The 25,140-nt window shown below is 40.2% G+C and overlaps 1 protein-coding gene across 1 annotated transcript; it reads left to right on the top strand.

Annotated features, from left to right (window-relative positions):
* The first annotated feature begins 9,728 nt into the window (after positions 1 to 9,728).
* Positions 9,729 to 10,718, top strand: LOC128516909 (trace amine-associated receptor 13c-like). The gene has a single exon (XM_053490600.1). It carries the CDS (start codon positions 9,729 to 9,731, stop codon positions 10,716 to 10,718), a length of 990 nt encoding a protein of 329 aa, XP_053346575.1.
* The last annotated feature ends 14,422 nt before the right edge of the window (positions 10,719 to 25,140 follow it).

Below are 25,140 nucleotides of genomic sequence, written 5' to 3'. Positions count from 1 at the left end.
GCTCGTGTCGAATCCATTCTCAACACCGTCAAGGAAATCAAGCTAGACCAGAAAGTGACCTTCACTTTCAGAGATCTTAGCTCTCATGGCAGCTGTATCCACGGTGACACCTTTGGACCTTCTGCACATGAGAGCATTTCAGTTGTGGCTAAGAACCAGGGGATTTTACTCTAGGGCCAATTCTCAATAAGGGCTACGCGCCAGGTGCTTCGTACCCTTCCTATGTGGTTCAGACCCCGGTTTCTGACTCTGGGTCCCACTCTAAGTTCGTCTTGTCGTCGCAGATGCTAACGACAGACGCTTCCCTCATGGGCTGGGGTGCGGTCTTAAATGACCGTCCAGCCCAAGGGACCTGGAGAGGCCATCTTTTTGCGCGGCACATCAATTGCCTCAAAATTATGGCTCTACTTCAGGCCCTAAAGCACTTCCTCCAGCAGTTGAGACTACCATGTCCTAGTGCGGGTGGACAACACTATGGCAGTCTCATATATTAATCGCCAGGGTGGACTGTGCTCGCGCCGCTAAATAGCTAGCGCACCAGATTCTGTCCCTCAGGGCGATTTACATTCTGGGAAAATTTCATGTAGCGGAGGTGGACTTTTTTGCCTTGCAAGATCAGCAAATGTCCCCTTTACTACTCTCTGACTCTAAGTCAAGCTGGTCTTCCAGCCAAGTACTAGGACTGCCTCCCCTCAAATAGAATGTATTTGAAAGTTGGTGCATGACGAAGCAGGTAGACCCAGTCCACTGCCGAATTGTTTCAGTGCTGGAGTTTCTGCAGAAAAAAATTGTCCTCTGGCTTGTGCCCCTTGTTGAACCACTAGAGTCAGCGCCTCAGGTTTCTGACCCTTAAAATGTTTTTTCTAAATGGTGTTACCTCTCTAAGAGGATCGGACATCCCTATTGTTTTTGAAGCCTTCTGTCCTCCGCCTTTACAGCTTCGGAGCAGGAGAGACTTCACTTACTGTGTCCAGTACGTGCTCTTCAGATTTACGTCCACCGCATCAGCCAGTGGTGTAAGTCAGAGCAGCTTTTACATGTTTCGGGGCCACAAGCTGCGTCAGAGATGCTATTGCCCTCTCCTATGAGGCGCGTGGGCTCACTTCGCCTCTAGGAATCAGGGCTCATTCAACCAGGAGAATCGCCTCATCAATTGCACTAGAAAGAGGTATTCCTTTGCAGCAAGTCTGTGATGTGGAAGGTTGGTCCTCTCCGCACACATTTGCCAATATGCATCCTATTGTTTTGATACCTTCTGTCCTTCGCCTTTACAGCTTCGGAGCAGGAGAGACTTCACTTACTTTGTCCAGTACGTGCTCTTCAGATTTACGTCCACCGCATCAGCTAGTGGCGTAAGTCAGAGCAACTTTTACATGGTCTGGGGCCGCAACGGGGGGTGGCCCCCACTACACTGGGCTATTGCCCTCTCCTCTGAGGTGCGTGGGCTCACTTCGCCTCTAGGAATCAGGGCTCATTCAACCAGGGGGATCGCCTCATCTATTGCACTAGCAAGAGGTATTTCCCTGCAGCAAGTGTGTGACACGAAGGGTTGTCCTCTCCGCACACATTTATTACATTTATAGTTTGGATGTTCATGCTCCTCCGGGCCCACGGGTCCTCGAGTCAGCTACCCAGACATAGTTCTGAGACCTTCTCGGCCTTGTGCGCACACGCTACACAACCTTGGAGTCCAGACACTTGCAGTGCAGCGGCGTTGGTACTCTCGTTCCCATAGCGTTTTCACGTAGCATCGAGTGTAGCCTTTGAAAGGGAACGTCCCGGGTTACTTTGCTGTAACCCTGTTCCCTGAAAAGGCGGGAACGAGATGCTGTGTCCCAATGCCGCACTGCCTATGTGACCGGACGTCCGTTCAGACATATTAATCTGAGGAATGTTTCCGGTTCACTCCTATTTATAACCTGCAGGTGCGTCCTATTAGATGACGTCACCTGACCGAGGTTATAAAGCCAAAAATTTGTCGTGTTTGGTACACACATGCTTCACAACCGGCGACATGACAAGATGTTCCCATAGCGTTTTCACGCAGCATCTCGTTCCCGCCTTTTCAGGGAACAGGGTTACAGCAAAGTAACCCGAGACGTTCACATCACATAGGACCTGTGTTTAGCCTCTGGATGTCACATAAACACCGTAGTGGAAAAAGGCCCGGCAGCATCTCTACCAGCTTAAATGCTTATGGAACTTTAAAATCAATTTCAAATTTATTTGTCACATACACAGTCATTCACAGTACGATATGCATGCTTAAACAACATGCTTAGACAACTGCTCGTGACCTTAAAATAAAAAACTATGTATAGGAAATAAATATGAAACATAAAATAGAAGTAAAATTTAACTCAGAAAGAATAAAATTAAATACAAAATTAAAATGAAAATAAAATAACTGTACAACAAAAATATACAATATAGAAATATATGAAGAAATATAGAACAATAAGAAAACAGCTGTACAAAGTAGATATAGATTAATTGGATTTTTGTGTGGAATGAAGTTAGATATAAATGGTATTAAAAATAATGTGCAGGGTTGTGCAATCTACATATTTAAAGTGTCTTGTACGTGCAAATATGCTTAAAAGTGATTTATTTAAAGTGGCTTGTGATAGAGTGATTTAACTAATGACCATGAAGTGTAGTTGTGCAGTGGCCACTAGTGTAAACGAATGTCCAGAATGTCCAGAGTGAGTGTAAAAACCATATGTGTGGGTCAGTACTGTGTGGTGTACTGATTAAAAGACCGTATCGCCTGCGGGACAAAGCTCCTCCTCAGTTTCTCTGTGTTGGCCTTCAGGGAGCGTTCCTGACCTCAACAGAGAGAACAGTTCATTGTTGGAATAGCTGAGGTCCTTCACTATCTTCCTGGCCTTGGTCCTGTGAATCGAGTGCAGGCCGAGGAGCTCGGTGCGGATGGTGCGCTCTGCTGATCGCACCACCCTCTGTAGAGCTCGTCTGTCCTGCATGGTGCTGTTCCCAAACCAGGTTGTGATGTTTTTCATCAGGATGCTCTCTATGGTGCAGGATTAAAAGTTCCTAAGCACCTTGTAGGGCAGTCTAAAGTCTCTCAGGCATCTGAGGTGGTAGAGACGCTGCCGAGCCTTTTTCACCACGGTGTTGATGTGACAGGACCACGACAGGTCCTGCGTGATGTTAACACTGAGGTATTTGAAGCTGTCCACTTGATTATGGGGGTCTGGTAGTTCCTCTCCTGCTTAGTGATGAAGTCTACTATCAACTCCTTTGTCTTACTGACGTTAAGAAGTAGGTTGTTCCTCTGGCAAAGCCTCTGGCTTTAGACTGCCCTCTTAGGTATTAAGGAACCCCTGCACCATAGAGAGCACCCTGACAGGAAACATCACAACCTGGCTTGGGAACAGAACCATGCAGGACAGATGAGGTCTACAGAAGGTCCATACCAAGCTCCCTGACCTGCACTTAATTTAGATTAAGAAGGAACTCTGGAGTGTCTGTTGCGGTCAGGAATGTGATTCCGCTGCCTGAAGGCCAACATAAAGAAACTGAGGAGAAGCTTCTTTCTGCAGGCTATACAGACAATCAATCATTACACCACATAGGACCTGATACTCTGATCTGCTTTCTTACACAAAACAATCTAACTACTCATCTTTATGCACATTACACATTAGAAATAACATACATTTGCACATTTTGCACGCCATGGAATTAAAAATTTTGGACTTGACTTTGCACATTGTTTTGCTCATGACTGGATATGGTTTCTATATTCTAATTCCATTGCAATTATATTATTTCTACATAATGTCATTTTTTACAGCTAAAGGTTTTCCTATATTTTTCCATGTTTCTATGTTTGTAAAAAAAAATCTCATTTCATACTTTATATTCTTATTTGAAAACCTTTATTTCTCTAATATTTAGTGGAAAGGCTTTGGAGGTGTAGTGGTTAGAGCTGTTGCCTTGCCCTTTCAGGGTCCAGGTTTGATTCCCATCTCTGTGTGCGTGGAGTTTGCATGGTCTTCCCATGCTTGGTGGGTAGTAATGAGATAGATTTACTTCATTACACTTACTTTAGTAACTTTTCGGAAAAAAAAATACTTCTATAAGTAGTTTTACTGCACCATACATTTTACTTTTACTTGAGTAGATTTGTAAAGAAGAAACACTACTCTTACTCTTCACATTCGGCTCCACTCAACTTACTTGTTACCTTTCTTACCATTTTATTTAACACACGCAGCCAGTAGATCTACCACATGACTGTTGCACCAATCAGACCCAGCAACAATAATAACATGACTCTTTTTGACCAGTCAGCTGCAATACCAATAACCACATGTAGTCAGGAGGCATGGCCAAAATCTTCAACCGACATCCCTGGTATCATATACAAAGCATGTTTTGCCTGCAAAAAAAAACAGCTTCATACTGCATTGTTTTTTTGTTTTTTTTAGCCAAAACAGACACACACAGGAGGATCCTAAATATGTGCAGTATAGTTTACATAAAGGGATTGTAAAGTTGGGCATGAAATCCTGTGTGCATCATATGTACTATACTAGGTAGTGCAAAAACAAAGTAGTATAGTAGTAGTGAAGTAATGTGCATGTGGGGAGTTTAATGAAGGCATGGTGGTGCTTTTACACAATATACAATATGATACTGGATGTTTGATTTGTGCGAATAACAATTACTTAAAGACAATTGCCCAAATAATGATTTAAAGACAGTTGTAAGATCCAGTTCAACTTTATGCGGGTGATTGCTTGCAAAAAGTAACTGTTCCTGTGTCTGGCTGTTTTGCTGTGCAGAGTTCTGTAACGTCTGCCAGAAGGGACGAGGTGAAAGAGGTTGTGTCCTGGGGGCCTGTTTCCTGGTTCTTGTAGAGTACAAGTCATGGAGAGGGGCAAGGGAGCTCCACTGATTTTTTTAGCTGTTTTTACTGTTTTCTGCAGTCTGGTTCTGTCCTATTTTTTGGCTGCTCCAACCAGACAGTGATGAATGAGTACAAGACATACTCAATGGCTTCAGTGGAAAAATGTTTCAGCAGCTCCTGAGGCAGACCATACTTCCTTAGTTGGTGTAGGAAGTACATTCTCTGCTGGGATTTTTTGAGAATGGAGTTAATGTTGAGTTTCCATTTCAGTTCATGGAAAATTATAGTTCCCAAAAACTTGAAAGACTCCACGGTTGACACAGGATTGTCGGATATTGTAAGGGGGAGTAGTGTTGAAAGCTGTCTCCTAAAGTCCACTGTTATCTCCACGGTTTTGAGCGTGTTTAGCTCCAGGTTGTTCTGACTGCACCAAAGCACCAGTGTCACGAGCCTCCTTGATCCAAGAAACACACAAAGTCTATTTGATTTTCTGGCCTTGATCCACATGCACACATGACCATAAGTCATCTCCGTCTACCCGATCTTCATCTGGCACGTGCTGACCTTCCACTTTCACTGTGTCTTCGCGAAGCTTTGCAACACGGCCAATGCACCAGTGCCTACTTTGAAAATGTAGAGATTTGCTTTCATTTTCTATGTGGAATGTTAACTAGAAATATGGAACCTTTATTACAATTTTTTAAATGCCAAGTCAATCCTACCCCAGCTCCCCCCTTACAACCCCCCCCCCCCACACACACACACACACATTCAACTATAATCACCAAACCCACTAATAGGCTAACACTATTTAAGATTCTTCCTTGGCCTACCCAATCACATTCACAGCCCCCCTCCAAAAATGGGTGTAGGCATGAACAGGCCCCACAATGGGTAATCAATCTATTATATTCCAGAGCCCTGCTCCCAGCTGACTGGCGATGTCCTAATAACCTTTCGCGCATCTGCGAACATAAAGAAGCGCATCCGCGAACATAAAAGAGCATCAGTAAAACAAGCCGTGTGGAAAGCCTACCACGCTGAGACCAGATACTGCAAATTAAACCCAAAATCGTGGCTCAACGAACATAGAGGCATACGGCAAGATACTCTATTTCATGCAATCTTTAAAACATGCCAATATACATACATTCATTTAGCATGTCTTATTCTTGTGTTTCTGTTTGATTATTCTGCATAACTTAATGCAGGTGTCATCTAAGGGTTGAATGTCATCTAATGTTCATCGTCACCTACGGGTCAAAGCAAGCTTTTTCGTCACTCTTCCACCATCAACTTTCACCCTGCGTCTGACCGGCAAGCAAACAGCTCTTCAAGACCTTCAAGAATCTTCATGCCAGAACTCCAAAGTCCCGCAATGAGGAATTTATAGAAATGCCAGAGCTTCGCCGTTGGTAACCAAGCAACCAACCCATTACTGCCCATAACCAACCCATTAGCCCAAGAGACGTCACCCAGCTTCAGAGCGCCAGCCAATCAGCCATGCCCTGATTCCCTACCACTAAAGGTGAATCACTGAGGAAGACCGCAAAGCATCACAAGTGACCAAACAAAGCTTTATACCTTGCTGAAATTGGTGCTCGCTACATAACTAAACCGTAAGATTAAGCCCAAGGCTCTGCTCTTGCGACTTTCTCAGGTCTAATAAACAGTACTAGAAAACTTTATTTAACTCTTACCCTTTAACTATTTGTGTATATTTGTGTGCAGGCATGTGTGTGTTTAAGTAGTGTAGTTTAATGTTTCAAAGATTAGTTAAATAAATCCCTGTTTCTTGATAAAGAACTGTGGTCTTGGTTGTGTATTTTAAAGTCTAAACATTTGCTCAGATCTTAGTTAAAAAGTTACTTTGCTCAAAATTGCTAGAAAAAATACTCAAAAAATACTAGATTTTATTATCATCGGTGGCCATGTGATAAGCAGAACTGGTAAGATACACTAAATTTTACAAAACTGTGGATGGGTAGTCGATAAAGTGCACATTATAAATTTTAATTCAGTTTGAAAAAATTAACCCGAAGATTTGATTCACCTCTGAACCAGAGCTGAAACCCTACATAGGTCTTTATAGGGATATCTAAGAATTGTTTAATCCTATTTCTCTTTGCGATTCCCGCACAGCGGTCAAGTCCTTATCAGGATATAGAGTATATGCATATTAACAAGTAAAGAATTTACTTCAATTCCATTAGCACAGAGATTATGTAAGCCAATGTCAACTTTACTATGATCATCTCATGTTCAGGGCCTAATATGCCCTTGGTCAAAAGTACAGGGCTGAGGAAATACTACCATTTAGAGTATTATTTCTTAGCCTAGTTCTTTAATATGAGTGTTTAACATATACAGTGGGGCTAAAAAGTATTTAGTCAGCCACCAATTGTGCAAGTTCTCCCATTTAAAAATATAAGAGAGGCCTGTAATTTTTTATCATACAGATGTGGCCATTAAAAATGTGCATGTTTTCCCAAGAGATGCCGCAATTTGGCGCACGGCATGCCTCGACTTGCCGCAAGCAACATTCGGGAATTTAAATAGATGTTTTGTGCTTTACTGAATATCCACCAGATGGCGCATGGAGGGACTTAATCTAAAAGCCGGACCAAGTACAACGAAGAATTGTGTATAATCAGTTAGCCTAAAACAATATTGTTTCCAATGCTGAAGCAAACATAAATGTAATTTTGTTTTACAACAGATATTTCATAATTAACGTGTATATATTTGCTTCATATTATTTTCAAAACGATGAAATGAGATGCCCAAATTCGTGGTTTAAAAGTTTTTTATATAGTTTTTGTAACGTTTTAACAGGGACAAAACAATAAAAGCCATGGCAATGCCTCGGTTTAAATGGTATTGAAATTTATTTTATTCCTGATAGTAGGCTATCTAAGAGTGTTAACTATGCGAATGTCCTGATTTGTGAATATGCCAACGTATCATTTAAAACCTAAAAATGTGTCGCCATTATTAGAAGAGATGAATGAACAATATACAGTACAGGCCAAAAGTTTGGATACACCTTCACTCATTCAATGTGTTTTCTTTGTTTTCATGACCATTTACATTGGTAGATTCTCACTGAAGGCATCAAAACTATGACTAAACACATGTGGAGTTATGTACTTAACAAAAAAGGTGAAATAACTGATAACATGTTTTATATTCTAGTTTCTTCAAAATAGCCACCCTTTGCTCTGATTACTGCTTTGCACTCTCTTGGCATTCTCTCGATGAGCTTCAAGAGGTAGTCACCTGAAATGGTTTATATTGGTGTCCAGTGTTGAATAATAGTGGTAGCTCAGTGGTTAAGGCATTGGACTATGGTTCAGAAGGTCCCAGGTTCAAACCCCACAACCACCAAGTTGCCATTGTTGGGCCCTTGAGCATGGCTCTTAACCGTCAACTGCTCAGATGTATAATGAGATAAAAAAATGTAAGTCGCTCTGGATAAGAGTGTCTGCCAAATGCCTAAATGTCATTTCATTCATTATTTGACCACGGCTGGAAATAATAGCTGGAATGTGATTGTGAATTTATGACTGAAATGAAGCTGTTCGTCGCCGTGCGGAAACCCGCAGCTCGTACTTTCACTTTACAAAAGGCAGCGTTTTTATCAAAAGGCTGATATACGCGTGTTTTACAGTATATATAACGTGACAGCGTGCTCAGTTACTGTAATCCCTCTTCTCACCTTTGATGTAGGTGTGAAGTTATCAAACCTGTTTCATGGATGGGGGAATTGGCAGAATTTATGGGTTTAAAACGATTTAACAAGACTGAGCAGACGCCTTGCCTAAAATGTATTTCGCCAGCAAAACATAGAATAAATAGAAATAAAATGTTTAATGGTACTAATCAAATGGCCTTGATCTGTCTATGTTAACAGAAACTCAGCATCAAAAGATGTAACTCGCCTGTATATCAGCACCCGAGGTTGTTTAATTAAATATTATGAGATGTCACTAAGGCACAGTGTGGATGGTGAGGGGGGATCCTTTTTCTTGCAGAAACTTTTGCGGTGCGCGTAACAAAGATGTCCAGCACTGTTTAAATAAACATGTACTCATGTGACTTTATTTGAAGTCTCCAGAGTTGTTAATTTAATTTCCACCACACAGTTAGCCCTGAATTGTCTGAACCATGCACCACATCTCCTCAGCTACGCAACTTTGAGCTGAATAATAACACTAAAAAATGGTATGTCTGTGAGCGTAGGAAAACTTAGGTCCACAACAGGCAAATCAAGCATTAGTTTTCTTTTTTTTTTTCATTTTTGAGAACTTTCACAATATTTAAAACATCAAAACAAAGTTTATTCATTAATTAGATTAGGCACTTCAGTGTAAACATTTTTATTCTTTTTATGTTAAATCCACATTTGCATGTTTATGTTAGAGCAAGGAACTAAAAAAAAATTAGCTTGAGAGAATAAAACAATTATACTAATTTATTGAATTATTTTCACAAAATATCTAATAAACCGTTCCTGTATGTAATAGTCATTATTGTTACATGAAAATAACTACTGTATGTTCTTGTCTAATGTTCCCTACATCCTGTAGGTGTATTTAATTTTATATTAATTAACTTGAACATTTTACTTGACAGAAATGAAAGGGATTCCAAGGGTGCCATCAGTCCAGCCCAGACCACATAAAACATTCCTGTGATATTTAGTTTAGTCCTTGTGTTTAAACAAGGCATTACATCATATGTATAATGCTGTCACTCAAATTAGGGAGGCGTGATTTATTTCTATTGTATAAAAACACCAGAGATTCCTGTTTTACTTTAAATTTTGTATTCATTATGAAATTCTGTTTTCATGAACCTGACAGAGCTTAATCAGTCTGATCGCTGTGAGCATTTCTCCTGTCCAGAGAGATCTGTATCTCCTGCAGTTTATATCTTACTGTATGTGTGTTCAGCTGCTGTGGTTTTGCTTACAGTGTGTGGAAATATGCTAATCATTATCTCTGTTTTTCTTTTCAAGCAGCTTCACACACCAAGCAACATGCTTGTGCTCTCCTTGGCTGTGTCGGATTTCCTTGTTGGTATTTTTGTAATGCCACTAACGTTAATCTGGACTATTGAGTCATGCTGGACTTTTGCAAGAGATTTGTGCACAATCTACTGGCTAGCTAATAGTCTTCTTACAATATCAATCTATACTATTGCTCAGATTGCTGTGGATCGGTATTTGGCTCTCTCAAACCCCTTTCTCTACATGAACATTGTCTCTGTGAGAATCACTTGTGTTGCTGTTGTTTTAAACTGGTCTGCAGTGGTGGCATATATCTCAGCAGGCCTATATCTCAATAGAAACTTCACAAGTTCTGTATTCTGTCCCGGGGAGTGTGTTCTCCATATGACTATGGTTTGGACCATAATTGATCTTGTATTTTCCTTTATATTTCCACTTTCTGTCATAATCATTTTGTATACTCGAGTTTTCGTGATTGCTAAGAAACATGCCACTGCTATCAGAGAGCTTAATAATCACACACGGCCTAAAACACAGAAAATCACCTCTCACTCAATAAAATCTGAGAGAAAAGCAGCTAAAGTCCTCGGCATTTTAGTGTCTGTGTTTCTGGCATGTTTACTCCCATATTTTATTTATAGTTTATTAGGCAATATTATAGAATTTCAGTCAGTATCTTTTCAAATTTTTTTTATTATGGTTTATCTTAACTCCACAATTAATCCATTTATTTATGCTTTGTTTTACCCGTGGTTTAGGAGGTGCATTAAATTAATCCTAACTCTGCAAATATTTCACATTGACTCTGCATTAATCAATGTTCTTTCATGATATTTTTTTTATTATTTTATTAAAGTGCCTAAATATAAGTAATTTTAATTTTATGGTGAAAAAATTATGATAAAAAATATATATTATAAAAATAAATTTTTCCACAAAAGCATAAGCATACATGTGAATTTTACACAGCACATAAGAATAGTGGGGGATATTTAGTTACATATAACACCTTTCTTAAAACTAAGGTTGCCTTACATCAGTATAGAGCAATCAGAGGAATCAGAAGTGTTCCAAAATCAACCTTTTAATTTATCTCTACTCTACTTCATATAGTGCTTATGGAAAGCATTCAATAAATGGCAAATATTTAAGATACTTTTATAGTGATTTTAGTTCATTTTAAGTCGCTGTGAGGAGAAATGTGATTTATATCAACTTCAAAATTGAAAAATATTCAAACTTAAAAATTATTTAACTTTACTAAGAGACACTCGGAGCCTGTAAAGTCAAAATATCAACAAAATCATAAAAAAATTTAATGGAAACGTATTTTCAATAATAAAACACTACCACAATAACATTTGTTCACATCCCCAGAAAGCATTTTATGTCTCTTACTTTTTACACATTTATATGAAAATGTTAGAGGGTCAAAAACATTTCCATAAAGCCAATACAGTATGTCTAATTAGAAATAGATTAATTATTTTTAAAATGGTGGATGTTTTAACTTTAGGTAATTAAACAACATTCAAATAAACAGATAGGATGCAATCAATTAATCAACAAGATTATCACTGGGTTTGTGTTTAATATGAGGCACTTTACCACGAGGAACTTTATGAGGAGTATGTTCATTTATAAAATCACAGAGGACAAAAGCAACGACCAGTGAGGTAGTTCTTCAGTTTTTCTAAAACCCACTTGATATGTGATGTGTTGTTCAGCCAAATGGAGTTTCCTGAAGTTTTTTTTTTGTAAATTTCTTATTAATTCAATACCTAAAAACATTGTATTGTGTGTATATAAATACTGTATGTGTTCACCATGGCAGCCATCCATTTATTATTATTATTATTATTATTATAGTCAGACAATATCTTAACTATTAAAAATAAATACACAAAAATATACTGATTAAAATAATAATTAATTTCTAATAAAAAACTAAAGTTTATAAAAAAGGTTATCATTTTGATTCAATTAAAAAAAAAAAAGTTGTTGAATGAACGTAACTAAATTATGGAAAAACTTTTTCACCCAATTGAATTGCATTTCTCTAATAAAATCTAACCAGTTTGAAATGATTTGTTGTAATCTTAATATATAAACTGTAGCGTTTTAACGTAATAATGACCTTGAATAGCTGCCGGCATTCTTCATCATTAATACGTAGGGTTTACATAATAAAGACAACGAATGACGGTTGCATTGTCCACCAATAAATATAGACATTTTAATGTGGACACAATGCCAACGCATCCTTCATCATTAATAAGTAATTTTTAGCTCTGGGTCAAAGTTGTATCGAATCTTTAACGATTCCGGTTAATTTGATTAACTGAATCAAAATTTATAATGTACACTTTATCGACTACCCGTCCAGCGTTTAGCACAACTTAGTGTATCTTACCAGTTCTGGTTATCACATGGCCAATGGCTATAACACAAAATCTAGTATTTAGCAATTATGAGCAAGGTAACACGATCTGGGCAAATGTTTAGACTTTAAAATACATGACCAAGACAACAGTTCTTTATAAAGAAACAAGAATTTATTTGACTAATCTACGATACATGAAACTACACTACTTGAACACACGTACGCACACACACACAAACACACAAACGATTTGGCAAGTGAAAATGAATGAAGTTATTCTAGTACTGTTTACTAGATCAATGAAAGTCACAAAAGCAGAGTCTTGGGTTTAATCTTATGGTTTAGTTATGAAACGAGCACCAACTTCAGCAAGGTATGCAGCTTTGTTTGTTTACTTGCGTTACGTTTCGTTCTCATCCGTTGGTTCACCTCCAGCGAAGGGAATCACGGCGTTGCTGATTGGTTGGTGCGCTGTTGTAGAGATGACGTCAGTCGGGAAAGCCCTTCGGTGAGGCGTTGGTTGCCTGGTTACCGATGGCTGCGCTCTGGAAGATGTTGTGGGTTGCAGTTGTGATGATAACTTCTCTTCTTCTCTACACTGTGGACTTCCTGAGGGTTTTTGTCCCTTGGGGGTCAGTCCGTCCCACAGGTGATTCATCCAATCGGATGTGATTGCAGGGCTTAACCATGCCTCACGTGGTTCCTCCTTCCGTGCATAAATTAGCCAGGTGTTTCGGCTGTCACGTGTGATCCATCAGGTTGGAGTTTTTAATACTTTATAAAAAGTAATTTTGCATGAGCTCTGTTCATGCTACCAATTACCCATGTTTACCAACATACTTGAAATAAAGCCAGCTTGAGATTGACACCAAACATTACATATCTTACCCACTCATTCCTTCCTTTATCTAATAAAAAGGTTTGTAAATGCTGATTACACCTTTAACGTTATGCAGAATAATCAAACATATACACCGGAATAAAAGGAACTGAGTATATGTGAATAGGTTTTGCCCTACTGGCACACTTTAAAGATGTTTAAAATAGTGTCCATGCCGTATGCCTTTGTTCATGGAAAGGCATGTCTTCCGGAGGTCAAGAGAGTGTCCAGGTGTGATGAGGCCCCTTCCTCCCCAGCTCGGGGTGAAGCTGTAAAACTGTCTTCTTTGTTTACCGGATCGCCCATTTACACCCTCGGTTTCGGGGTCTACTTCAAAGCATCTGGCCTTGTGGAGTTTCTTAGTTTTACAGACGTCCCCCTTAAGATAGCGAACCAGATAAGGTTATCAGGATGGTGCCATGCATGCTGGGAGAGGGCGTTCAGGAATGTGATCCATTGACTGTTCTCTCTATGGGAGCCATGTTATTTGCTACAGAACATACATTTATTTAATCAAAACAAAAACAATTTTTTTTTTCATTCTAACTTGATAAAGTTTTGCGATGCCTAATAAAAAATTCTGGTCAGATTAACTACATGTAATTTCATCATGTATAAAATAAATTTTGCCATATTAACTGCATTCAATTTGGTCATATAAAGTCAACTACATTGGAACCTTGGAAAACAAGCATAATTATTTCCAGAAGCGGGCTCGTATTTCAAAACACTCGTAAACCCAATCAAGTTTTCCAATAAGTAATAATGGAAACTCAAATTATTCATTCCACAGCCCCCCCCATAAAAAAAAAATAGAGCAGGCTGAACCTTGAACAGAGAGAGAAAATATATATTTTTAACCTCTCTAATGAGACTTGCTTTTGCTTTACATGCGCACTGCACACACAAAGAGACACAAAATATTTTACACACACATGTGGTCACAGTGTCATAGTAAACAGTACACGCATGCACGGATGTTGATTATACCAGTAAGAGACGAATTTTCCCATATCAAATTTTCCCATAAGAAATAATGCAAACTCAAATTATTTATTCCACAGCCCAAAAAATAAATACATAAAAATAATTAACACAAAATATAAGCAAAAATAAAACAAATTAACCTGCACTTTACCTTAAAAAAAAAAGTAAAAATAAATCCAGACATATACGTGTTTACGTTTATGCATGCAGGTGGTGTGTGTGTGTGTGTGTGTGTGTGTGTGTGTGTGTGTGTGAAGCTAAAGTAAGAGGAGACTTTCAGCCCCTCCCATCTTCATCTTCTTATTTTACACAGTAAACCTTTCTCCTCTCTTATTTGAATTTCACACAAACATACATACACAGACATCAACGAAAAGACTGTTTTGTCCAAAAAAATAGCAAGGAACATCGCTAATGACAATCCTGTGAGCGCATACTAACGGAATCACTGCTATAAAGTAAAACAACAAGAAAACAAGAAATGAACCTGCACTTTACCTTTGAAAAGAATCGTGACAGAGCAGTGTTTCTGTGTAGAGCAGAGTGTGCTCATGACAGGCTGATGGAGAAAATGGATTTATTTACACGCGCACACGTGTTATAAGAAACAGTACACATGTACTGTACACACGCACTTACAAACACAAAATAAAATATGTAAGTTAAAATGTATTTTAAATCTTTGCTCGTCTTGCAGAACACTTGCAAACTGCTTTACTCGCAATCCGAGGTTTCACTGTATTATAAAAGTGACTTGTGTGCATGAGAATTTCCAAGAATGAAACATAAATATAAAGTGTGCATGAATGTGTCCATAAGTGTCCAGGATGCGTCTGATTGCCAATGTCATGATTGTGGATGTTTTAGAAAATTGTATTAGTCTTGTATGGTGTTGTGGTTGAGAGACCTTATCGCCTGCGGGAAGAAGCTTCTCCTTAGTCTCTCTGTGTTGGCCTTCAGGGAGCAGAATCGCTTTCCAGTCCGCAAATGAGAGAACAGTCCATTGCTAGCATGGCTGAGGTCCTTCACGATCGTCCTGGCCTTGGTCCAGCACTGCTAGCTGTAGATTGAGTGTAGGTCAGGGAGCTTGGCTGCACCACCCTCTGTAGGGCTTGTCTGTTCTGCATGGTGCTGTTCGCGAACCAGGTGCTGTTTTCCTTCAGGATGCTGTTTATGGTGGAGGAGTAGAAATTCCTAAACACCCTGGAGGGCAGTCTAAAGTCTCTCAATTGTCTGAGGTGGTACAGATGCTGCCACGCCTTTTTCAGGCTCAGATTTTGACAGATTTGTGAACAATATTTGAGAGATATGGTTATTTTGTTTATGTAGAAAATGTTTCAGATCTTTGAGTTCCTCTCATTAAAAATGGGAGCAAAAACAAAAGTGTTGTGTTTATATTTTTGTTCAGTATATAATTTAAATTAAATTAAATATTTTTAGGATCAAATTTCAGAAACGTGAACGTTAACACATTAAGCCTTTAGATTTTATTATGTGTAATTAGAAAAACTATGCCTGTAGGGTCTTGTGTCATCTTATATTTTGTGTTCTTTAAATTTGTAGTAGATTTATTAACTAAAATAAATTAAACTAAATGACCATAAAATTAAAACATTGTAGGAATAATGTGTATATAAGTATATAAGCTACATAGCCTTTATAAGACTCTACTTTTATTCAAGTCCACTCACAATGATGAAAAAAACTTTATGATTTGTTAAATAAAGAAAGTAAACAGGGTTTTGTATTGTTTTCGGTGAACTTGAGCGCATCAGAAAATGAACTGAAGCTCTGTATACTCACCTCACAGATGTGAAAAATCTATACTTTACTAAATTTAAATGTCTGCTTTTATATAAACTAATGAAAAACAAATTTTTAGGATATGTAATTTGTACGAAAAGTTAATCCTAGGTGCGTCCACTACTGCGGAGACGAGGAGATGACATAATCTTCATCACAGCCAAACCCAAAGAATCACTAATTTATCAATGACTTATAAAAATGGTCAAATTCAGTCTGCTTGCTGTTTTTTTTCCGACGCATTCATAATCATTACTCTACTTCTGCCGGTGCGCTCTGGAAAACTTTATGCGTGCGGTTGAGAGCTGATTAGACTACATAGGGAATTAAAGAGCAGGATCACAATGCTCAACGCCTCAAGCCCAAACCTAATTTTAACTAAATTAAAAAATATTTGAAGTAGATAACAATAGCCCACATTTATAAAAGCATTTTAATTTAGACTATAAAAAATAATCCTGCATTTATTTTTAGGTGTGCCCGCTGCCACAGCTCTTATGTGGCTCTTTATTGGAGTAAATTCAGTAACAAACCTGTAACTTTCCATGTAAAACAGGTACATCTGTATGAATAAATTGTTTAAATGTATGCATCATGAGCTATTGATCAGTGATTCATGTAAACGACTCATTAAGTAAATGCTCATTGCTGAGCTGTTTGGAGGAGGGACGTGCTTATGACTATTTGGTCTGCTGTGTAATACTCCTATTTATAACCTGCAGGTGCGTCTCATCAGACGACATCACCTGACCGAGGTTATATAAGCCAAAATTTGGCGGTTTGATACACACATGCTTCACAACCGGCAACACGAAAAAGATGTTCCCATAGGGTTTTCACGCAGCATCTCGTTCTCGCTTTTTCAGGAAACAGGGTTACAGCAAAGTAACCCAGATGTTTTTTGACCATGCTGGAACTGATCATTGGCTGAGTTTTTGCCAAATTTGTTATTTTTCGATCCATTCGATTGGTAGTTTTCCATCTTTCTGGTTTTGATCTCCATTTTAAATCATTTGATATCATTTTAGCAGAGCAGCCTATCATTTTCTGCACTTCTTTGGTTTTGCACTGCATTCATTTGAACACGCCCTATTTTAACAAAATAAAATGCAATTATAAATGAAAAATTAAATAAAAATTATAAAAAATAAAACAAACTGATAACATTATAAAAAAAAATTAATAAAATGTTTGAAAAATTTCAAAATTTTATTGTTTTACCATGGTGTGGATAGGAAAAGAAATTGAGTAAGAGTTATTCTAAAAGAGGAGTTTGTAAGGAATGTTCTAGAGGTGAAGAGAGTATCAGATAGGGTGATGAGTCTGAAGCTGGAATTCGAAGGGATAATGTTAAATGTTGTTAGTGGTTATGCCCCACAGGTAGGATGTAAGTTAGAAGAGAAGGAGAAATTCTGGAGTGAGTTAGATGAAGTGATGCAGAGCATCCCCAGAGGTGAGAGAGTGGTGATTGGTGCAGACTTCAATGGACATGTTGGGGAAGGTAACAGGGAACATGTTGGGTTTGGTCTTCAGGACAGGAATGTAGAAGGACAGATGGTGGTGGACTTTGCAAAAAGAATGGAAATGGCAGTAGTAAGTACTTTCTTCCAGAAGAGGCAGGAACATAGGGTGACATACGAGAGTGGAGGCAGAAGCACTCAGGTAGACTACATCTTGTGTCGACGTTGTAATCTGAAAGAGATTAGTGACTGCAAAGTGTTGGTAGGGGATTGTAGTGTATTCGTGCCGATTTTTAAGAACAAGGGAGATGTGCAGAGCTGTAGCAATTACAGAGGCATAAAGCTAATGAGCCATACAATGAAGCTGTGGGAAAGAGTAGTGGAAGCTAGGTTAAGGGCAGAGGTGAGCATTTGTGAGCAGTAATATGGTTTCATGCCTAGAAAGAGTACATCAGATGCAGTATTTGCTTTGAGTATGCTGGTGGAGAAGTACAGAGAAGGTAATAAAGAGTTGCATTGTGTCTTTGTAGATTTAGAGAAGGCGTACAACAGGGTGCCGAGAGAGAAGCTGTGGTGTTGTATGAGGAAGTCTGGAGTGGAAGAGAAGTATGTTAGAGTGGTGCAGGACATGTATGAGAGCTGTACAACAGTGGTGAGATGTGCTGTACGTGTGACAGAAGAGTTCAAGGTGGAGGTGGGTCTGCATCAAGGATCGGCTCTAAGCCCATTTTTGTTTGCTCTGGTGATGGACAGAATGACAGATGAGGTTAGATAGGAGTCTCCATGGACTTTGATGTTTGCAGATGACATTGTGCTCTGTAGCGAAAGCGGGGAACAGGTGGAAGAAAATTTGGAGAGGTGGAGGTATGTTCTGGAAAGCAGAGGAATGAAGGTTAGCCGCAGTAAGACGGAATACATGTGTGTAAATGAGAGGAACCCAAGAGAGAGGAACGGTGAGGATCCAGGGAGCATAGGTAAAGAAGGTGCAGGACTTTAAGTACTTAGGGTCAACTATCCAGAGCAACGGGGAGTGTGGAAAGGAGGCCTCCTTTTACTGTGGCTTTGCTCCAGAGATGCAGTTGATGGGAAAAAGTTGATGGGAGAAAGTCAACCATCACTGCATCCTCCACCAGTTGGGGCTTTATGGTACAGTGGCCTGATGGAAGCCTCTCCTCAGTGCAACACACATTAAGAAACACCTGAACACCTGAAGGACTCCTGTTGGTGAGAAATAAGATTCTCTGCTCTGAAGCAACCAGGATAGAACTTTTTGGTCTTAATTCAAATTTTATTTGTCACATACACAGTCATAGACAGTACGATATGCAGTGAAATGCTTATACGACTGCTAGTGACCTTAAAGGAAAAGAATAGTAAAAGCTTATACATAAGAAATAATAGGAATGAAAGAAATACTTTAAAAAATAAAATTAACTAGTAAAATATGCTGTACAAAGTAAAATATACTGTAATAAGAGAAATATGTTAGAAAATAAGATTAACTAGTGCAAATGTACTGTACAAAGTAATAGTAAAATAAACTTTACAAATAAGAACAAGATACCGATAAAAAAGCAAAATATCAATATATCAAGTATAAAAGTATAGAAAAGAAAATAGAAATTTGTCAACAGATTTAGAATATTTAAATGGCTGTGGTGTGCAAGTATGCATAAAAAGTGACTTTGTAAAGTGATTTGTGCATTATTTAAAGTGATTTGTGCCGTGGAGTTTCAAAAAGATGGTATTAGTCTTGTGTGGTGGTGTGATGATTGAGAGACCTTATCGCCTGCGGAAAGAAGCTCCTCCTCAGTCTCTCTGTGGTGGCCCTCAGGGAGCGGAATCGCTTCCCAGACCGCAACAGAGAGAACAGTCCATTGTTGGGGTGGCTGAGGTCCTTCACGATCTTCCTGGCCTTGGTCCAGCACCGCTTGGTGTAGATTGAGTGCAGGTCAGGGAGCTCGGTGCGGATGATGCGCTCAGCTGAATGCACCACCCCGAACCAGGTCGTGATGTTTCCCGTCAGGATGCTCTCTATGGTGCAGGAGTAGAAATTCCTGAGCACCTTGGAGGGCAGTCTAAAGTCTCTCAAGCGTCTGAGGTGGTACAGACGCTGCCGGGCCATTTTCACCACGGTGTTGATGTGACAGGACCATGCCAGGTCCTGCGTGATGTGAACACCGAGGTATCTGAAGCTGTCCACTCTCTCCACTGGGCTCCTGTTGATGATGGGGGTCTGGTAGTTCCTCACCTGCTTTGTACTGAAGTCCACTATCAGCTCCTTTGTCTTGCTGACGTTCAGGAGGAGATTGTTTCTCTGGCACCAGTTCTCCAGATTTCCAACCTCCTCCAGGTATGCCGTCTCATCGTTGTTCGTGATCAGGCCGGGGGCTCAGAACACAACCCTAGGGGGCTCCTGTGCTGAAAGTGATGGAGGCTGAGACATGTCCGCCCATCCTTACTGCATGTGGTCTGCCAGTCAGAAAATTGGAGATCCACTGACACATGGATGAGCTCTCTGTTAGCAGTGGCATGTTTTTTAGCTATCACAAAAACCAGAGTATAAAATATGATTATGACAGAAAATGGAAAAATAAATGAATATACAAGATTTATTACAGACCAAATCAGACTAGAAAACAGAGCTAGAAAACACTGTCCAGGACAAAGTACAGAGTTTGTGAAACTCTGTACTTTGATTAAAATAACAGACTGCTGTATTATATGTCAGACATACACACCAATTTGATTAAACTACAGTGCATATAGTCCTCATAGAGATTTTGTTTCTGTAGAGAAATGGGTTTGAGAGAGCCAAATACCGATCTACAGCAATCAGTGTGATATTATAGATGGAAAGGTTCATTAGGAGACCACTAATTAAAGAAAAGAAAATGCAGGAACCCTTTCCAAAAATCCAGCATGATTCAATTGTCCAGATTAACACTGGAAGCATCACTAAAGCACCGATGAGGAAATCTGATACTGCCAAAGAGAGCACCAGCATGTTTGTTGGTGTGTGAAGCTGCTTAAAGTGACAAAGAGAAATGATGACAAGCAGATTTGCACACACTGTTAGAAGGACCACAGTTGCTGCACACAAGTACAGTAAGATATAAACTGCAGAAGATACAGATCTCTCTGGACAGGAGAAATGCACACAGCGATCAGACCGGTTAAACTCTGTTAGGTTCATGAATACAATGTTTTAATTTATTAAAAAAAAAAAAAAATTGTGTCTTCCCTGAAAAACAATAGCAGTAACGCATTCATAATCTAATACATGACATTGTAAACTATTACATACTTTTATAGCTTATATTTTGACCCAACCTCCAGGTGTGATTGACAGTTTTGAATATGGAGACAATGTTAATTGTCCACAGTTATTTTTCAGCAAATAATATATAAACAGGCAAACTACTAAATCAAATGATGTATTTTTTAAAAAGCTACAAAAATATTTAATATTAAATATCAAATGTACATGGAGTACATGACTGAAATCTGGAGGCTTGTGCTAACTTCACTTCCACTACCAGACACACTCGACCCACTACAGTTCGCTTATCGTCCAAACCGTTCCACGGACGATGCAATCTCTCATCTCCTCCATACATCTCTCACTCACCTGGACACTCGGAGGGGGAATTATGTGAAAATGCTCTTCATCGACTACAGTTCTGCATTTAATACCATAATTCCCTCCACACTTACCACCAAGCTGGAGCACCTGGGACTCAGCTCATCTATGTGTCAGTGGATCTCCAACTTCCTAACGGGCAGACCACAGGCAGTAAGGATGGGTGGACATGTCTCAGCCTCCCTCACTCTCAGCACTGGAGCCCCCCAGGGTTGTGTTCTGAGCCCCCTGCTGTACTCTCTGTACACCCACGACTGCGTGGCCACTACCAGCTCCACCACCATCATCAAGTTTGCTGACGACACTGTTGTGGTGGGCCTGATCACGAACAACGATGAGACGGCCTACCTGGAGGAGGTTGGAAATCTGGAGAACTGGTGCCAGAGAAACAATCTCCTCCTGAACGTCAGTAAGACAAAGGAGCTGATAGTGGACTTCAGTACAAAGCAGGTGAGGAACTACCAGACCCCCGTCATTAACAGGAGCCAAGTGGAGAGAGTGGACAGCTTCAGATACCTCGGTGTTCACATCACGCAGGACCTGGCATGGTCCTGTCACATCAACACCGTGGTAAAAAAAGCCCGGCAGCGTCTCTACCACCTCAGACGCTTGAGAGACTTTAGACTGCCCTCCAAGGTGCTCAGAAATTTCTACTCCTGCACCATAGAGAGCATCCTGACGGGAAATATCACGACCTGGTTCGGGAACAGCACCATGCAGGACAGGCGAGCTCTACAGAGGGTGGTGCGATCAGCTGAGCGCATCATCCCCATCGAGCTCCCTGACCTGCACTCGATCTACAGCAAGCGGTGCTGGACCAAGGCCAGGAAGATCGTGAAGGACCTCAGCCACCCCAATAACGGACTGTTTACTCTGTTGCGGTCTGGGAAGCGATTCCGCTCCCTGAAGGCCAACACAGAGAGACTAAGGAGGGGCTTCTTCCCGCAGGCGATAAGGTCTCTCAACCACAACCACGAACTAACACAATCTCTTCATAATTGATCAAATCTATCAATCCCTTTACATCCATGAACACTATGGACAATTACACGCTCACCTTCCTTCATATCTACACTACATGTTGTACATTCACATCCTGGACCATTGCACAAAGACACTTTAATAACTTTGCACACCTACCTTCACAACTACACTACATGTTTACGTTTACATCCTGGACCAGTGCACAAAGTCACTTTAATAACCTCTGCACAAAGACACTTTGTTCTTTGCATATTTGCACACCCAAATGCACATCATATTTCTATGTACAGTATATTTCTATTTTTATGCACATCATGTTTCTATTTTTATTTTTAGTTCTATTTTTCCTAGCACATTTCTATTTTTATTTTTAGTTCTATATTTTCCTAGTTTAATTTAATTTTTCTATTTAATTTCTATCGTATTCTTTTATTTATATTTATTTCTTATTTGTAAACTTTAATTCTCTTTTAGGGTCAATGGCAGTCGTATAATGCATTTCACTACATTTCGTACTGTGTATGTTTGTGTATGTGACAAATAAAATTTGAATTTGAATTTGAATTAACTAGTGCTTTGACACAGAGATACGCTGCTTTTTCCTGAGCTCTGCCAGACTAACCAATTTTCCAACTTTTTTATCCTCTTACGAAGAGTGAACAGATAAGTAAGCATTGTATAATATTTTATAGTATTTTATAATATATTCACTTGAAACGCCTGTTATATCGTTAGACTGGATATCACAAGTTTGCCTATTTTTTTTTTTACATCTATTATTTCCATTTTTAAACATTATGTCGGTTGTGTCTCTGCTTCTGAGTGCAGGCAAGGATACATTGGAGCTGCACTTGGTGGATTTGGAGCTGGAGGCCGTGGAGAAGCAGATCCATGACCTACACGTGAAGCTGGCCCAAATACAGCAGCGAAAAGCCATGCTGGAATCGTCACAGACCAACGCTCACCTGTCCCAGGTAAGATCTTGGCGTGACACAAGTTCTCCGACAACCTGAACCCCTGTGTGTTTCTGCCCAGGTCCAACACACCAAGAATGTGGCCCACCCACGTTTACCCCGGCCCTGGGATACCACGAAGCTTGGATACAGCAGCGGAAGACATGCGCCAGGCCTCTTCTCTCCTCTTCGCGAGATGGTACACGACACGCTGATCTTTGGAGACTCCATTGTCCAGCACATCTGTGCTACCACGGCTAAAGGGTAAGGTGCACACTCGCTGTTTACCTGGTGCTTGTGTTCTTGATGTCTCTGCACAGGTGCCCACGGCCCTGAGGAAGAACATTGGAGCTGTGGTCCTTCATGCTGGCACGAACAACACCAGGCTGAGGCAGACGAGATTCTAAAGAAGGACTTCAGAAGGACTTCACAACAAGGATCGTCATATCTGGACCGCTTCCCACATTTCAGCGAGGAATTGAGAGGTTCAGTAGATTATTTGCTTTTAATGAATGGTTACAATCTTGGTGTCAACAACAGAAATTACCCTTTGTTGATAACTAGAAGGTATCCTGGGATCGTCCTAGGCTCTACCACACAGATGGCCTGCACCCTAGCAGAGCTGGAGCAGCAGTCCTTTCGGACAACATCTCCAAGACACTACGAGCCATCTGACTGGCGGTAAGTCATACCTTAGATTCCAGGATACATTCCTATAGAACTTGTGTCTGTTCTCGTCTGTAATACATTTGTTAAATTCTCCTGAAAAACAATCTGATAACCATAAAACCAAAAATAGGCTAAATAAGTAATCGAAATCTATCTCTAAATTTTGGACTTCTCAACATCAGATCCCTTCACCTACAGCACTTATTGTTAATGAAATTATCTCAGATTATTGCCCTAAAGCACTCTTTCTCACCGAAACCTGGCTAAGACCAATTAATATATTGTTCTAAATGAGTCCACTCCGTCAAGATATTTCTTTAAGCATAAACCCGTCTAACTGCTCATAGTGGTGGTGTCGCAACTATCTACAATGATGTTCCCTTTCAAAGGCTACACTCGATGCTGCGTGAAAACGCTATGGGAACATCTTGTCATGTTGCCGGTTGTGAAGCATGTGTGTATCAAACACGCCAAATTTTGGCTTATATAACCTCGGTCGGGTGACGTCATCTGATGAGACGCACCTGCAGGTTATAAATAGGAGTGAACCGGAAACATTCCTCAGATCTTTTGTCTTCACTGACCTTGTTGTGTTTGCGTGTGTGTTTAAACCAGCAAAATAAGAAAGTGTTTAACTCACCAATATGGTAGAGTTTTAAACGAGATGTCCCTCCGTGTGTATAATCCATATCGGAGGGCGATCTCTACACTTTACTGCTTCGATTAAGTGCTACGAGCGCGCCTCGCATTCCGAGCCGCCGCGCATTTCTGGGGCTTAAACACGTGCATCCGGCAGAGCAGTGAGAGACGGGTTTTAAAACTCCTTTCTTTCGCGTTCTCATCGGATCGGGAAATCCCTCTGTCCGCTCGCAAACGCGCGCCGCGCTTCTTGTGAATGGGCAAGGATAAACATCCTCTCTTGCTTTCGCGGAGATGATAATAGCTCTAAGCACTTAAAAAAAAAAAAAAAAAAAAAAAACACAGACGGCAGGTTCTGTCGGGTGGCCGGGGGCGGAGCCTCAACGACGCTCTCTCCCCTTTTCTTAGCAATCTCCATATAAGTTAACCCTTTCATGGAGTAAGCTGTATTCATCCCGTGTTTTCCTGCCATCAACTTATTTATTTATTTAAATATAATTGAGGTAGGAACGCGGAGTTATAGGATGACACCCAGATAGAAGAGACGCTTCCAGGCTATCTCTCTTCTGGGACATCATCCTTCCTGAAAAGCTATTACTTCCTTTCAAGCTGTGTAGACTTTTTATCTTCCCTGGAGGGAAAAGCTTTTCGGGCAGCAGGTCAGGTTGGTGCTCCATTGCACACCGTGGCGGTTTTGCACGCCTACCAGGCTGACCTGCTGAGAGACTTGAGTACTGGCGGGGCTCTGCAAGGTAAGGCGTATTGGATTTACGCCGGGCCACAGACGTGTCTCTTCGTGCAACAAAGCAGACGGCTCGTGCTATCGGCCGTTTTATGGCTGCTATGGTCTCC

The sequence above is a fragment of the Clarias gariepinus genome, chromosome 2 (assembly GCF_024256425.1).
Source record: "Clarias gariepinus isolate MV-2021 ecotype Netherlands chromosome 2, CGAR_prim_01v2, whole genome shotgun sequence".
Lineage (NCBI taxonomy): Eukaryota > Metazoa > Chordata > Actinopteri > Siluriformes > Clariidae > Clarias > Clarias gariepinus.
Note: the sequence above shows the minus strand (reverse complement) of the source record. Positions and strands in the feature narration are given on the sequence as shown.